The sequence below is a fragment of the Micromonas commoda genome, chromosome 8 (assembly GCF_000090985.2).
Source record: "Micromonas commoda chromosome 8, complete sequence".
Lineage (NCBI taxonomy): Eukaryota > Viridiplantae > Chlorophyta > Mamiellophyceae > Mamiellales > Mamiellaceae > Micromonas > Micromonas commoda.
The window spans coordinates 704050-719331 of NC_013045.1; the positions used below are offsets into that span (position 1 = coordinate 704050).

General features: G+C 61.5%; 7 protein-coding genes across 7 annotated transcripts; 4 read left to right on the forward strand and 3 right to left on the reverse strand.

The window, feature by feature from the left end:
* The first annotated feature begins 1652 nt into the window (after positions 1 to 1652).
* On the forward strand, positions 1653 to 5771 carry MICPUN_108782 (predicted protein). Its single transcript, XM_002507885.1, has 2 exons — positions 1653 to 1743; positions 4899 to 5771. The coding sequence occupies exon 2, from the start codon at positions 5165 to 5167 to the stop codon at positions 5723 to 5725; it is 561 nt and encodes a 186-aa protein (XP_002507931.1). The 5' UTR covers positions 1653 to 1743; positions 4899 to 5164; the 3' UTR covers positions 5726 to 5771.
* A 121-nt stretch (positions 5772 to 5892) lies between these two features.
* MICPUN_104915 (p-type ATPase superfamily) lies at positions 5893 to 9114 on the forward strand (the record flags this gene model as incomplete). Its single annotated transcript, XM_002507886.1, has 1 exon — positions 5893 to 9114. The coding sequence occupies one exon, from the start codon at positions 5893 to 5895 to the stop codon at positions 9109 to 9111; it is 3219 nt and encodes a 1072-aa protein (XP_002507932.1). The 3' UTR covers positions 9112 to 9114.
* Positions 9115 to 9257: 143 nt separating this feature from the next.
* MICPUN_60729 (predicted protein) lies at positions 9258 to 9968 on the forward strand (the record flags this gene model as incomplete). The annotated part of the gene is made up of 1 exon (XM_002507887.1): positions 9258 to 9968. The coding sequence occupies one exon, from the start codon at positions 9258 to 9260 to the stop codon at positions 9966 to 9968; it is 711 nt and encodes a 236-aa protein (XP_002507933.1).
* Positions 9969 to 9994: 26 nt separating this feature from the next.
* Positions 9995 to 11677, reverse strand: MICPUN_53096 (predicted protein; the record flags this gene model as incomplete). The annotated part of the gene is made up of 1 exon (XM_002508179.1): positions 9995 to 11677. The coding sequence occupies one exon, from the start codon at positions 11675 to 11677 to the stop codon at positions 10004 to 10006; it is 1674 nt and encodes a 557-aa protein (XP_002508225.1). The 3' UTR covers positions 9995 to 10003.
* A 114-nt stretch (positions 11678 to 11791) lies between these two features.
* On the forward strand, positions 11792 to 12947 carry MICPUN_108783 (predicted protein). Its single transcript, XM_002507888.1, has one exon. The coding sequence runs from the start codon at positions 11797 to 11799 to the stop codon at positions 12898 to 12900; it is 1104 nt and encodes a 367-aa protein (XP_002507934.1). The 5' UTR covers positions 11792 to 11796; the 3' UTR covers positions 12901 to 12947.
* An 11-nt stretch (positions 12948 to 12958) lies between these two features.
* Positions 12959 to 13908, reverse strand: MICPUN_60732 (predicted protein; the record flags this gene model as incomplete). The annotated part of the gene is made up of 2 exons (XM_002508180.1): positions 12959 to 13824; positions 13869 to 13908. 2 exons carry the CDS (start codon positions 13906 to 13908, stop codon positions 12959 to 12961), a joined length of 906 nt encoding a protein of 301 aa, XP_002508226.1.
* A 151-nt stretch (positions 13909 to 14059) lies between these two features.
* MICPUN_101908 (predicted protein) lies at positions 14060 to 15142 on the reverse strand (the record flags this gene model as incomplete). Its single annotated transcript, XM_002508181.1, has 1 exon — positions 14060 to 15142. The coding sequence occupies one exon, from the start codon at positions 15140 to 15142 to the stop codon at positions 14060 to 14062; it is 1083 nt and encodes a 360-aa protein (XP_002508227.1).
* Positions 15143 to 15282: the final 140 nt, after the last annotated feature.

Consider the following 15282-nt stretch of genomic DNA (forward strand, 5'->3'; position numbering starts at 1 on the left):
CGGCGACATCGTCTGGGGACCGAGGTACCACGCGTCAGATAAGGAGAGGGCAAACACCTTCGCCGACGTCATCGCCACGCAAAATTTCATCGTCCACAAGGGAACAGCCGGATTCGCGTGCACCAACGAGCACGTCGGCGGCGATCCGGAGTCCGGCGAGGCCAAGGCGTGCTTCTGCGCGCCGAGAGGCCTGAACTACGCCGTCAAGCCCTCCGTCGACGGCGCGACCCCGACCCCGGCGTCCGAGCCCGTCAAAGCTGCCCCCGAGCCCCCCGCCCCCGCCGTCGTCGAGGCCGCCGTCGTGGACGTTGAGGACATCGAGTCCTACGAGGACGCGCTCGAGTCCGCGCCCGCCCCGGCGATGCCCGAGGTGGAGGCCGTCGACGTCGCCAGGGAGCTCGAGACGCAGTTCGAGGAGACGGTCGGCGACGATACCATCCGCGAGGTGGAAACGGACGCGGAGACTCGCGACGAATCAGCCGCGGAAACTCCAAAGGATTCCAATGCCGACGCCGACGCCGATTCCCACGCCGATTCCCCCGACACGTCCCTCAAGGGCGAGGACTGGAAGAAGTACGAGGAGGAGGACGTCGAAGACCTGTACGAGGCGCTCGACAAAAACCTCCCCGAGGGCTCCTACGACGACGCAGACGTCGAGGACGTTGCCGCTCGCATCAACGCGGAAAACGCCGCCGCCGCCAAGGCCAAGGCTGAAGCCGAGGCTGCCGCCGAGAAGGCTTTCGGCGAGTGCCAGGCCATGTGCGCCGCCGAGCACGAGTGTTGCAACATCGACATCGTCCAGGGCTCCAACCAGAGGCTCTCCTGCCTCCAGGCCTGTACCATGGTCAAGGGCGGCGTCACAATTGACCGCTGCAACACCGAGTGCGCCAACCCCACCTGCGAGCGCACCGTCAACGGCATCACCTATCGCCACTGCGCCTACCCTGGCTGCGGCGACGTGCCCGCGCACAAGGATGCATTCGGCGACAAGTTCCAGCCCGCGCCTTACGAGTGCGCTGCGCGATGGGGCACCGACGACAACTCCTGCAAGAAGGGATGCCTCAACGGCGTCACCGAGTACGACGCTTTCAAGGCCAAGAAGGCTGCTGAGGCCGAGGCCAAGGCTAAGGCTGAGGCCGAGGCCAAGGCTGAAGCCGAGGCCAAGGCTAAGGCTGAGGCCGAGGCCAAGGCTGAAGCCGAGGCCAAGGCTAAGGCTGAGGCCGAGGCCAAGGCTAAGGCTGAAGCAGAGGCCAAGGCTAAGGCTGAGGCCGAGGCCAAGGCCGCTGCGATCGCCAAGTGCGGTGCCTGCGGCGACTGCGATTATGAGCTCACCACCGGCGATATTGGAGGCTGGGGCGCCCGCAGAGCGGGCGGCTCCACCAGAAATGTCGCCTCGGCCCAGGACTGCGCCAAGTTGTGCTCCGAGAACGACAACTGTCTCTCATACGAGTACTCGCCCACTTCCAAGATTTGCAACCGCAACGACCTGGCGGACCCGACGGGCAAGAACAACTATCTGGACTACTTGTTTTGCTCGAATAAGGCCGCGTCCAAGGCTGCCGCCGAGGCCGAGAAGGCTTTCGGTGACTGTCAGGCCATGTGCGCCGCCGAGCACGAGTGCTGCAACAACGACATCAGGCAGGGCTCCAACGCCAGACTCTCCTGTCTCCAAGCGTGCCACCTGGTCAAGACCGGCGGCGTGAGCGAGGATCAATGCCTTGGCGAGTGTTCCAAGAGCACCTGCTTCTACAACGTCGGCGACGCTGTTCCCACTCGACGAGGATACCCAACCTGCACGGTTTGCGACGACGTACCAGGGCACAAAGGTGACTTTGGCGACAAGTTCAAGCCGGCTCCCTACCAGTGCTCTGCGGGCCACGGTACCTCCGAGGACGGCTGCAAGAAGGGATGCTCTGCCGGCGTCACCGACTACAAGGCCGGTCCTAAGTTCGAGTACGACTTCATCGTCAACGTGCCGACCAAGCATGGCTATGGTCCTGCTATCTTCTCGATCGAGATGGACGGCGTGCTAGTGACCGAGGACCAGTTCACATTCCACGTACCCATCAACGCCAAGGAATGCTGGAAATATCCATGGGGAAGCGGCTGTGCTAGTGGACAAATCGGCATGACCGACGACGACACGGAGACGCAATCCTTTTGGTCTAAGATTCCCGCCGGCACGAAACTGTTCTCCATCACCACCACCAAGAAGGTTTCGCAGATGAAGATTAAGAATAAAGCCCCATTTCACACCCCTGGGTGGCTGATCAAAGAGAACGGCGTCGAGGTCTTGAAAGAGACTGCCAACCGCGGCTCCTCCAATCGGCCGGATCCCGTTACCTACACGTATAACTTGTCGGCCGAGGCCAAGGCCAAGGCTGAAGCCGAGGCTAAGGCCAAGTATGCCGATCCCGTTATGTGCACGTTCGAGCGAAACTGGTGTGACTGTCCCTACGGCGGTGACGTCGTCTACGGCGATCGCAGAATCGGCTTCGACGAGATCATTGCTTCAGGGAAGTACAAGATCAAGCCCGATGCCGCCAGAATCATGTGCGACAACGGCAACATGGGCGGCGATCCCGTCCCTGGAATCCCCAAGCAGTGCTTCTGCGCGCCGAAGGGCATGGCCGCAACAATCAAGGCTGAAGCCGAGGCCAAGGCTAAGGCTGAGGCCGAGGCCAAGGCCAAGGCCGAGGCCTCGCCCTCCATCCTTGGCGGTGGATGGGTCAGAGTGCGACACGTGCCCGGCGGTGGCGTTTGGCATCCCGCGACGGACATACTTGCGGGTACTGACGTTTACGGTGACTCCAACGACGACAGCAAGCCGTGGTCTATCAAGTTCGATACCGCGGTTCCGGGCTTCGACCAGTTCCTGTTTTCTTCAGCCGACGGAAAGATTTGGATCGCCGCCGAGAAGGCGGAGGTCAATGGCGAGTTTTATCGTGACCAGCCCCGCAACGTCATAGCGAGCTCGGACAATGCAGACGCGCACCAGGTGAAGTGGTATAATCGGAAGGGTGATCGCCGAGATCCCCTCATCAGTTTGACAGATTGGACGAATGGTAGGGGTACACCCCTCTACATCGCCAACAAATGGTCCACTATGAAGACTGTCCTGGATAACAATGGCGGCGCAGATGTCTACATCAGGAAAAGCTCAAACGAGGCCGGCGTCACCGACTACAAGGCCGGTCCTAAGTTCGAGTATGACTTCATCGTCAACGTGCCGACCAAGCATGGCTATGGTCCTGCTATCTTCTCGATCGAGATGGACGGCGTGCTAGTGACCGAGGACCAGTTCACATTCCACGTACCCATCAACGCCAAGGAATGCTGGAAATATCCATGGGGAAGCGGCTGTGCTAGTGGACAAATCGGCATGACCGACGACGACACGGAGACGCAATCCTTTTGGTCTAAGATTCCCGCCGGCACGAAACTGTTCTCCATCACCACCACCAAGAAGGTTTCGCAGATGAAGATTAAGAATAAAGCCCCATTTCACACCCCTGGGTGGCTGATCAAAGAGAACGGCGTCGAGGTCTTGAAAGAGACTGCCAACCGCGGCTCCTCCAACCGGCCGGATCCCGTTACCTACACGTATAACTTGTCGGCCGAGGCCAAGGCCAAGGCTGAAGCCGAGGCTAAGGCCAAGTATGCCGATCCCGTTATGTGCACGTTCGAGCGAAACTGGTGTGACTGTCCCTACGGCGGTGACGTCGTCTACGGCGATCGCAGAATCGGCTTCGACGAGATCATCGCTTCAGGGAAGTACAAGATCAAGCCCGATGCCGCCAGAATCATGTGCGACAACGGCAACATGGGCGGCGATCCCGTCCCTGGAATCCCCAAGCAGTGCTTCTGCGCGCCGAAGGGCATGGCCGCAACAATCAAGGCTGAAGCCGAGGCCAAGGCTAAGGCTGAGGCCGAGGCCAAGGCCAAGGCCGAGGCCTCGCCCTCCATCCTTGGCGGTGGATGGGTCAGAGTGCGACACGTGCCCGGCGGTGGCGTTTGGCATCCCGCGACGGACATACTTGCGGGTACTGACGTTTACGGTGACTCCAACGACGACAGCAAGCCGTGGTCTATCAAGTTCGATACCGCGGTTCCGGGCTTCGACCAGTTCCTGTTTTCTTCAGCCGACGGAAAGATTTGGATCGCCGCCGAGAAGGCGGAGGTCAATGGCGAGTTTTATCGTGACCAGCCCCGCAACGTCATAGCGAGCTCGGACAATGCAGACGCGCACCAGGTGAAGTGGTATAATCGGAAGGGTGATCGCCGAGATCCCCTCATCAGTTTGACAGATTGGACGAATGGTAGGGGTACACCCCTCTACATCGCCAACAAATGGTCCACTATGAAGACTGTCCTGGATAACAATGGCGGCGCAGATGTCTACATCAGGAAAAGCTCAAACGAGGCCGGCGTCAAGGCCGCTGCGATCGCAAAGTGCGGTGCCTGCGGCGACTGCGATTATGAGCTCACCACCGGCGATATTGGAGGCTGGGGCGCCCGCAGAGCGGGCGGCTCCACCAGAAATGTCGCCTCGGCCCAGGACTGCGCCAAGTTGTGCTCCGAGAACGACAACTGTCTCTCATACGAGTACTCGCCCACTTCCAAGATTTGCAACCGCAACGACCTGGCGGACCCGACGGGCAAGAACAACTATCTGGACTACTTGTTTTGCTCGAATAAGGCCGCGTCCAAGGCTGCCGCCGAGGCCGAGAAGGCTTTCGGTGACTGTCAGGCCATGTGCGCCGCCGAGCACGAGTGCTGCAACAACGACATCAGGCAGGGCTCCAACGCCAGACTCTCCTGTCTCCAAGCGTGCCACCTGGTCAAGACCGGCGGCGTGAGCGAGGATCAATGCCTTGGCGAGTGTTCCAAGAGCACCTGCTTCTACAACGTCGGCGACGCTGTTCCCACTCGACGAGGATACCCAACCTGCACGGTTTGCGACGACGTACCAGGGCACAAAGGTGACTTTGGCGACAAGTTCAAGCCGGCTCCCTACCAGTGCTCTGCGGGCCACGGTACCTCCGAGGACGGCTGCAAGAAGGGATGCTCTGCCGGCGTCACCGACTACGAGGCTCTCAAGGCTAAGCAGGCTGCTGAGCCTGAGTACGCCGCGGTCAGGGAGGGCTCCTGCGAGGACTACGGCATGACCACCATCATGGACGAGGACACCTGTCAAAAGGCCGGCGCCGTCATCGACAACCAGCCCGGTAAGATTATCAAGGTCGAAGAGCCATCCATCGACCGCCCCAAGGGTTGCATACTGCATCCGTTCGCGGAGGGCAGCGCCCAGAAGCCCACTCGTTTATTCAGGAACGGCAGGCTCGACGGCTGTGGAACAGTAGAACAGTGCTTGTGCATCTCAAACCCCAAGGCTGAGGCCGCGGCCAAGGCGAAGGCTGCGGCTAAGGCTGAAGCTGCCGCCAAGTTTGAGTACGCCGCGGTCAGGGAGGGCTCCTGCGAGGACTACGGCATGACCACCATCATGGACGAAATCACCTGCAAAAAGGCCGGCGCCGTCATCGACAACCAGCCCGACAAGATCCTCAAAAGTGTGTATACACCCATCGCCCGCCCCAAGGGTTGCACGCTGCATCCGTTCCAGAGGGGCAGCGCCCAGAAGCCCACTGAGTTTTTCAGGAACGGCAGGGTCGACGGCTGTGACGCAGGCTGTGACTGCCTGTGCATCAAAAATCCCAAGGTTTAGTTGGTTTCCCTCATCTTTTCGGTAATCAGAGAGTAGATCCTAACTGACTCGTCACACCAGCAACCCAGTCTAAAAAACCGTCCTAAAACGGGATATTTAACGCGCTAACAACACGCGTGAATTGTCGAATCGCCCCGACACTGCCACTGTTCGACGCGCCATCCTCAATGGCGTTCGAACTCACCGCGGCGGAGCTCGAGGAGGCCGTCACCGAGCGAGATAAGGATGCGATCAACAAGGCGGGCGGCCATCTCGGCATCGCCGAGAAGCTGAAGACGGACCCGAAAGTTGGCCTGTGCGGAACCGAGCTCTCCGAGGAATCGCTCGCTAGGCGTAAGGAGGCGTTCGGCGTCAACGAGTTCGAGTATCCTCCGCCCAAGAGTTTCCTGCAGCTGTGCAGAGACGCGCTGGATGATCTCACGGTCCAGATCCTGTGCGTGGCCGCGATTATCTCGCTCGGCATCGGCGCGGGGCTCCCGAAGCATCGCGAGGAGTACGGCTACCTGGAGGGTATCGCGATCGTCATCGTCGTCTTCGTCGTGGTCTTCCTGCAGGCGTACATCGACTACGTCAAGGAGCAAAAGTTCCGCCAGCTCAACAGCATCAAGGACAACTACGCCGTGAAGGTTGTCCGCAACGGTGAGGTGCACGCGGTGACCGCAGGCGAGGTTTTGGTGGGCGACGTAGTCGAGCTCAGCGCGGGCGACAAGGTCCCCGCCGACGGCGTATTCCTCGAGGGCAGCAAGCTGCGCGCCGACGAGTCCGCGATGACCGGCGAGCCCATCGGCATCGCCAAGTCCCACGACAAGGATCCGTTCCTCCTGTCCGGGACGACAATCTCCGAGGGATCCGGCCGCATGGTGGTCATCGCCGTCGGCTCGTCGTCGCAGTGGGGCGTCATCTTGAAGACGCTCATCGTCGAGCCGAGCTCTACCCCTCTTCAGGATCGTCTCGACGTGCTGGTGGTGACCGTCGGTAACTTTGGCATCGGCGCCGCGATCGCCACGTTCATCGCGTCCATGATCCGCTGGATCATCGACGGGTCCGAGGGCAAGGGTTGGGACGGGGTCCTGATCCTTGACTACCTGATCAACTCCGTCACCATCGTCGTGGTCGCCATCCCGGAGGGTCTCCCCCTGGCCATCACGCTCGGCCTCGCGTTCGCGATGCGCAAAATGATGGCGGACCAGAACCTGGTGCGCCGCCTGGAGGCGTGCGAGACGATGGGTAGCGCCACGCAGCTCAACGCAGACAAGACCGGGACTCTGACCCAAAACAGGATGACGGTGACGGACGCGTACCTGGGCGGCACCCAGTACGACTCGGTCCCGCCCGATGACATATCCGATGAGTTCGCCGCATTACTCGCCGAGAGCATCTGCGTCAACTCCGACGCCAACCTCGCGCACAACGAGAACGGCACCGTCGACCACATCGGATCCAAGACGGAGTGCGCGCTACTTCAGCTCGTCGAGGATCTGAGGTCCGCGGGCAAGGGTAATCTTCCCGAGTCCAGCAACTTCGCGTACGTGGCGGGGCGCGAGAAGCACGACGTGGCGCAGAGGTATCACTTCACGTCCGCGCGAAAGCGCATGAGCACAGCCGTGCCGATGAACGGCGGCGTCAGACTTCACGTCAAGGGCGCGTCGGAGATTGTCGTGAAGCTCTGCACCAAGATGATGAAGACAGACGGCTCGGTAGAGGACTTCTCCCCGGAGGATCTCGCCGCCGCGGAGAAGGCCATCACCGCGATGGCGTCCACGGGTCTTCGCACGCTCTGCATCGCGTACGTCGACCTCGACACGGCGCCGAGCGGTTTGAGCGACGAGCCCCCGGAGGCTAACCTCACGCTGCTCGGCATCACCGGCATCAAGGACCCGATCCGCCCGGAGACGGCGGAGGCTGTCCGGCTCCTGCGCCAGGCGGGAGTGATCGTGCGCATGGTCACCGGTGATAATAAGCTCACCGCCGAGGCCATCGCGAGGGAGGCTGGAATTCTCGAGGATGGCGACGACGGCCTCATCCTTGAGGGCCCGGTGTTCCGCAAGATGAGCCAGAGCGAGAAGGAAGCCGTCGCGGTCAAGATCAGGGTACTCGCGCGCTCCTCCCCGGCCGATAAGCTCATGCTGTGCAACCTACAGAAGTCTCTCGGTGAGGTGGTTTCCGTCACGGGCGACGGCACCAACGACGCGCCCGCGCTCAAGGATGCCGACGTGGGCTTTGCGCTCGGCATCGCCGGCACCGAAATTGCCAAGGAGGCTTGCGACATTGTCATCCTCGACGATAACATCCAGTCGATGGCCAAGGCTGTGCTGTGGGGGCGCAACGTGTTCCAGTCCATCCGCAAGTTCCTCCAGTTCCAACTGGTCGTGAATGTGGTGGCGGTGAGTCTCAACTTCATCTCTGCTGCTGCGGGAATCACCGAGCTTCCGCTCGCCGCAGTTCCCCTCCTCTGGGTGAACATGATCATGGACTCCATGGGCGCCCTCGCGCTGGCCACCGAGCCCCCGTCTCCGCATCTCATGGAACGCAAGCCATTCGGACGATCCGCGCCGCTCGTCAACAAGGAGATGTGGCGCAATATCGTCGTCATGTCCCTGTATCAGCTCATTGTCTGCCTCGTGCTCCTGTTTGCCGGGCAAGACCTCCTGGGCATCGACGAGAGCGACGGGGATGGGCACTACAGGACTCTTCGCGTCAACTCCGTCATCTTCAACGCCTTCGTCTTCATGCAGATCTTCTCCGAGATCAACAGCAGGAAGATCAGCGAGTGGAACGTCTTCGAGGGCATCCAGAACTCGCCCATTTTCTGCTTCATCATCTTCCTCACCATTGGCACGCAAGCGGCGTTCATCGAGGGCGTCGGCCGCACCGTCGTGGGTCCCGCCATCGGGTTCATGAACCTCACCGGCGGCGAGTGGGCAGTGTGCATCGTCATAGGCTTCTGCGCCCTGCCCGTCGGCTTTCTCGCCAGGCAGCTCCCGCTCGATATCTTCCCCGGGAGAACCGACGACGAAGCCGCGGCTGAGTCGATGGAGCAGAAGAAACAAGCCGTAGCCGCCGCCAACGCGGCCGTCGCTCGCGACGCCGCGCTCGGCGCCGGCGACGTGAACATCAGCCTGGGCGACAACGCGGCCGCGAAGAGGAGGTGGAGCAAGGTGAGGAACGTGATGCACGCCTACTCCGCTTTCATGTCGCCGCTCACCGTACCGGTGGCGGAGTCTCGAGAGCGCGCGAGGGGTCGTTCGCTGAGTCTGACGGTGGGAGACGAGGAGGAGTTCCTGGCGGCGGGTCTGCCGTCGCCGACGACGAGCGCGGCGAGGACGAAGAGCACCGAGTTCCGCACCGTATCGCCCGGCTCCGAGACGTCCATCAACATGAAATGATGATTCGATCCTGCTTGCTGTACACTCAACTGTCAACTATCGCACCTTCGTAGTCTATCTTCGAAAAGTAATTTACCCAACCCCTAAAAAAGTAAATTTACCCAACATGCCACTTCGTGTTGCACGGACCCTCACCCTCAGGACGCATGGCAGCCTTGACTGCAACGGCGTCGCAGGTCAAGCTTCGCCATCGAGCGAGGGTTAAAACCTTACCATCGAGGCGAGTGTGGGGACGATCGAACCAGGCAGGCGGGGTTATCCGATGCTCGGCGGGATTCATCGAATCTTACGAGCTGGCGCTCGAGGCTTCCCCACTCCTGGTCAAGTCGACGACGTCACTCGTGGGATTCTTAGTCGCCGATCTTGTGGCGCAGGGGCTATCCTCGAGTCGACGCGAGGACGGGGATGGACGGGGCATCGACTTGACCAGGAGTGGACGGAACGCCCTCTTTGGCTTCGCTCTGTACGGGCCGTGCAGTTCCTGGTGGTACGGATTGCTTGATCAGTACGTCCTGCCCGAGGACCCGACAAGTGCCCTAGCGGTGGCCGCGAAAGTAGCGGCGGATCAGGTGGCGTGGGCGCCGGTGCTGGTGACCACGCTGTTCGCGTGGGACCTAGCGTGGAACGGGGACAACGTGGTGGGTGGCGGGTTGCAGAAGAAGCTTGGCGCAGACCTGCTCGACACTTTGAAAGTTAACTGGTCGTTCTGGCCGGTGTTCCACGTCCTGAACTTCAGATTCGTCCCGCCGGGGGACAGGATCCTCTACATCAACGCCGTGCAGGTGCTGTACAACGTCTTCCTGTGCTACAAGGCGTCGGAGAGGAGCGACGAGGACGAAAAAGCCGCATCAGGCTGAGCGAGAAGAAGGTTCCTTCGTAGACTACCTTCGTATCAGTAGATGTTTAGTATGCTAGCGACTGCTTCGTCTATCCACCCGCCGTCCCTCTTTATCGCTTCCTCCTCCAGCGTCACGTTCGTGATGGCGAACACCTCTTTCGCGGCCGTTCGCAACCGAACCGTCGCCCACCACGCGTCCGCGTCCACCGCGTCCGGCTTGACGGTGTCCAGGCTGAGTAGGTCGTCACCCGAGGGGCCGCACGCCATCGGCTCAACCTGGTCGAGGATGAACGCGACGTACCTACCCGCGCGTCGCCGACTCTCCTGACACAGCCGGACCTTGAGCCGTCCGCTCATGTCCACGAACGCGACGGCGCCCTCGTCCTCCTCCTCCTCCTCGTCCATGACGCAACCGCCAAACGACATCAGCGCCCTCTTTATCGCGAGCACCTCCTCCTCCGAGCAGCACATCAGGCCGGCTATCCCGGCCAGGACCTTCGGGCGCTCGCCAACCTTCACCTCGAAGTGAAGCTCGCGCTCGGTCCCTCGCTCGGTCCCGGCCCCGTTACGCGCGTCGAACGCTCCGGATCTGACGAGGAGATCCTCTCGAGCGACGGCTGATTCCGCCGAGTCCCCCTTCGCCACCGATGCCAGACCGCCCCTCAGCGATGACTCCGGCAGCTGAAAGGAGACCACGCACCCCCCGTGCGACGGTGGTTCCGGGACGAACCCGTACCACAGCCAGAGCGCCTCGTTGGACAGGTTCCCGTACGTCCACGAAACCTCCTCCCCCGCGTATATCTCCCTGGTGGCTCTCCACGCGACGGCTCCGTCGCCAGCCTCGAGCTCGACGGCGGGGCCCCTGTGAAACGGGGCGTTGCGCCACCGGTCCTTCACCGGCGAGCACTCGTGGTTCATGATGTCCACCACGGGCACCATGCACCGCCGCGCGTCCACCCCGTCTCCGCCGCTTTCGGCCCGCCTCACGCGAAAGGTCACCGCGCGCGACCGGATCATCATCCACGCCCACGCAAACTCGTCCAAGCCGAGCGCCGCCGCGGGCTCGCCGTCAACCTTCACGCGTTCCATCACCGCCGTCGCGACGTCCCAGAGCGTGTACATCTCCTGCCTCGCGGCGTCGATGTCGTCGACGAGGCTCAGCGGCAGGTAAGGCAGCAGGGCCTCGAGCTTCTCGTCGGGAAAGAAGATGGGCGACGGGGGCGGGTCCGCGGGCAGCGCGGCAGCGTACGGGCCGAACGGAGTGCGCTCGGGATGGCGCCGCGCGAGCGCGATGAGGAGCGCGAGAGAAACCTCCGGGGTGACGTCGCCGCCCCTGCTCGGGCTGGATTCGTACGCGGCGATGGCGTCGCGCAGGCCAAAGATTTCGTCCGCGGATGCGTAGTCGGCATCGAAGGCGGTGCACGATGTCGGCAGCGAGATGACCTCTTCGCCCGGCTCAATGTCCCGCGTTGCGAGCAAGCCGCGCGGTCCTCCGGGATACGCGGCACCGACTGTCACCTTGTCGCTGAGTCTCAGCGAGTCCGACTCCGCCCAGCTCAGGAGTTTGGCAACCGCATCGTCCAGCCCCGCCTGCTCGGTGTCGGCGGCGGCGGCGAGACGAGACGCACCGTCCCTTCCTCGAGCGGAACGCCCGGGACCGACCCGGCGTCGAAAGATCGGACGACGATACGAGATCGGCACGACCGCCGCGGCGACCGTCGTGGACATGTACGTGCTCTCGCAGCCGCCGCCGGCTGTGGGCACTGCTGAGGTGGATGTTAACCTAAGAGTCGGGCGACACGTGGACCGGACCACCACACTGTTTTCAACACGGTGGAGGCGGCGTCATGATCGAGGGAGAGGTGCAGAGATTCCTCGTGGGATGCGCGCTCGCCGCGTTGAACCTTCTGTACGCGCGTGAGGTGGTCATCAGGGCGAAAGTACCGCCAGGATGGGTCAGGCTCATGCTCTTCCTGCCATGCCTCGCAAGCCACGTGTACTACCCCGCGAACAATTTCGACCCCTTGAAGGAGACCATGGCCTCAGCAGTGTCATTCACCAACTTTGGTTGGTGGACCAACTTCAAGCTCATGGGCCTCGCGTTTGGCCGCGGTCAACTCGTCGGCAAGGTTGGGTCCCCGCTCATGTTCCTGGCCGCCGGGGCGCTGCCCATCAAAGAGGAAGGCCGTGGCCCGAAACACGGTTCGGGTCGGCGAACCCGGTCGGCGAGCGCTGCGGAGGCGAAGGTCGCGAGGGACCTATCGCCCAGCGCGACGCTCGCGCGCGCGTGCTGCAGAATTCCTGTGCTATGCACCGTAATATACGCCGCGCCCAGGCTTCAGGTCGGATCCTTCGCGCTCAATCTCTGCTACTCCTTCGGCCTCTACGCAGTCCTTGGATTCATCTTTGACATCGCTGGGCTGGTGTCCAGCACCGTGTTCAGCATCACGCTCTCGCCCCACTTCGACAAGCCTTTCCTCTCCACGTCCGCCACCAACTTCTGGGCCAAGCGCTGGAACCTGGTCGCGGGGACGCTCTTAAGAGAGGTCATCTACGAGCCAATCATCGAGGGATCCATGACGGCGTTGCCGTCGAAGGGGTCAAAGTCGAGAAACCCGCCAAAGCCGTCAACCGCCAGGCGACTCGCGGCCACTACCGCGTGTTTCCTCGCCAGTGGACTGGCGCACGAGATCATCATGTGGTACATGTGCGGCGCTCGCGAGTTTGGCTGGGAGTGGACCGCGTTCTTCACCGCGCAGGCGCCGCTGTGTGCGCTGGAATGGTTCATAAAGAGACAAACAAGGCTCAGGTTTCCGACGCCGCTGGCCATCGTCGTGTTTCTCACCGTGCAGCTCACCATCGCCAAGTTCCTGTTCTTTCCACCAGTGGTTCGCCAGGGCCTGGACCAGCGAGTGATCAACGACGTAAAACGCATATTAGGCCTCCCTTGACGGGAATGTAACTATAGTCTACCAGAGGCGCGCGTCTCGACTGTATTACTTCGGTATATCACACAGCAGTGTTGAAGGAAGTTCGTTTCTTCCCCATCAACTTTGCCAAAACTGCACTATGCGCGAGAACAGCCTCTCCAATAGCGAGCGGTATGTTCGGATTCGATGGATCACGTATCGTCGCCTTAGTGAAAGTCTTAAACTCTGTCGCATCGGTGATCTCCACGTCGACGCGATAGGTCTTGAACAGCTCCAGCGGCCTTTTGAGGTAGACCTTCATCTCGGTGGTTGCGACGGCGGGCGTCGAGGCGCACTTGACGACCTCGGCTGTCGTCTCGTCGAGCACCGTCTCGATCGAACCTCCGTGTGCGGTCGTGTACATGTGGTGGGCGATCGCCGCGCGGTGACCGAGCCTGAAGGCGGCGACGACGGTCCTCGCGTCGGGGCGATAGAAGCAACGCAGGTCCACGCCGTTCGCGGCGCCGCCGTCCCCGTGGGCAAACGAGTCCGCGGGCACGTACTTTGGTTCACCGTCCTCGTCAAAACCGACCACGTTCTTTTGAAACGCGCGCAATCCCGGGTCTTTCGACAGCTCGGCGAGGAGGGAATCTCCCATGGTGAACAGGCCGTTCGGGCGGAACGGGATTCCGTTGGCGAACGCGGCTTCGCGGTAGGCTTCGACGGTCAAGAGCTGCTCTGTCAGCTCTTCACCAATCTTCGGCATGTTCTCAGGAAAGCAGGTTGGGGGAGGAGGTGGCAGGTCCCTGAATCCCCCCGCCACGGAGGTGTCCCTTCGTTCGGGTCTTATTTCGCCGCCGCTGCTAAAATAATCCCTCAGCTGCTCTTCGGTCCACGTGACGGCCTCATCCTCCGGGGGGTCGACATCCTGCGTGAAGAGATGCGTTATTTCAGATCTCGTCGAGCCTGCAACTTGCGACAGACGCGCACCGGGTAGTCGTCAGCTAGACAGTCGATTAGATTGATTATCCTGAGCGTGCGAGCATCCATGTTGAAGAATTCGCTGGACAAGGTTCGCGGTGGACGTCGCCGCGATGGCTCGGCGCAGTGCGGAATGCGAAGGCGAAGGGGCGCATCGGACGAGACGAAAACTGGCAGGGCGCCTCGAAACGCTCGACCATTTTCTCTCTAAATGTCTCAATTATTCCACATGCTCGTGCTTCTTGGGAGCCTCGCTGGGCGCGTTGTCCCTCGCATGCTCCGGCAGCAGCGCTTTCAGCCTACGCTCATAGCTCGACGTCATCATCCCGTAGTACCTTCGGGAACCGTTCCAGATGGAGGAAGCTAGGAGCATGAGGACAAAACAGGTGTGCGCCCAAAAGTTGTACCAGAAGACTGGAGCGACGAGCGTGACCAAAAGACACGCCGCGGCGTGCAGTACCATGTACCTGACGCACGGCCCGATATCTGCCGGTCGATCGTTGTCGTACCCGACCCACCGACTGAGGACCTTATTGCCGCGCAACGTCATGTGAAACACGGTATCGTGGCTGGATCCCGACGTGTTGGAGTGCCCGTGGTATCGACCGTGCGAAACGAGCCAAGCGACGTGAACAATCCACCACACCGCGTACACGGTCATCGCGGGGGTGATCAACTCGACATACCCCAACCCCGAGCCGTTCGCGGCATCCAGGGGCATGGGAAGTATGCCCGGGAACGCCGCCTCGTGCTCAGCAGCGTGCCATCTCATGGCCCACATTACCATCGGCGGCGATATGTGAATGAACAGCGCAGCGGTGTGCTCGACGCTGTGAAGGATGAGCGCGTTGGCCAGTGCCGGGACGGCCCAACCAAGCGGGCCGTTCGCGAGGCAGAAGCAAGCGCGGAACACGTACGGCGAAGAGGTCACGGGCGCGAGCCCCTCTTTCAAACCGGGGATGGCCCACGCCGCGAGGCTGATGGAGCCAACGATGGAGTAGGCAAACGAGAGCCAGTGGCACAGGTCCATGAGATACAGGCGCTGGTGATTCTTGAGCTTGATGCTATAGGACAGGTAGTTGAGCATCACCGACTTGACCACCTGCCAAACCCAGTAGTACTGCACGAAGCGTCCCAGGCAGAACGCGCTCCATCCGACGTTGAACAATCCTAGCGCGAACGACAGCGGGGATAGGCCCTGCTGACGCTTGTAGAAGTCCCCTTGCTTCTTGACGATTTCCAGCGCCCTTCGCAGTCCGTTCTCTTCCTCCGAGGAACGGAGCGTGGGCGGCTCGAGGTTCATGGTTCACCGGGTCTCTGTGCAGCTTGCGCCCGCCGGGAGTGCTTGTTAACTCTAGATTCTCTTTCGAAAAAGCAGCCCCTCCAAGCAAGAGGGTTCGCTCGAGGTGATGCCCGACATAGGGTCATAGCAGGGTGGGCGCC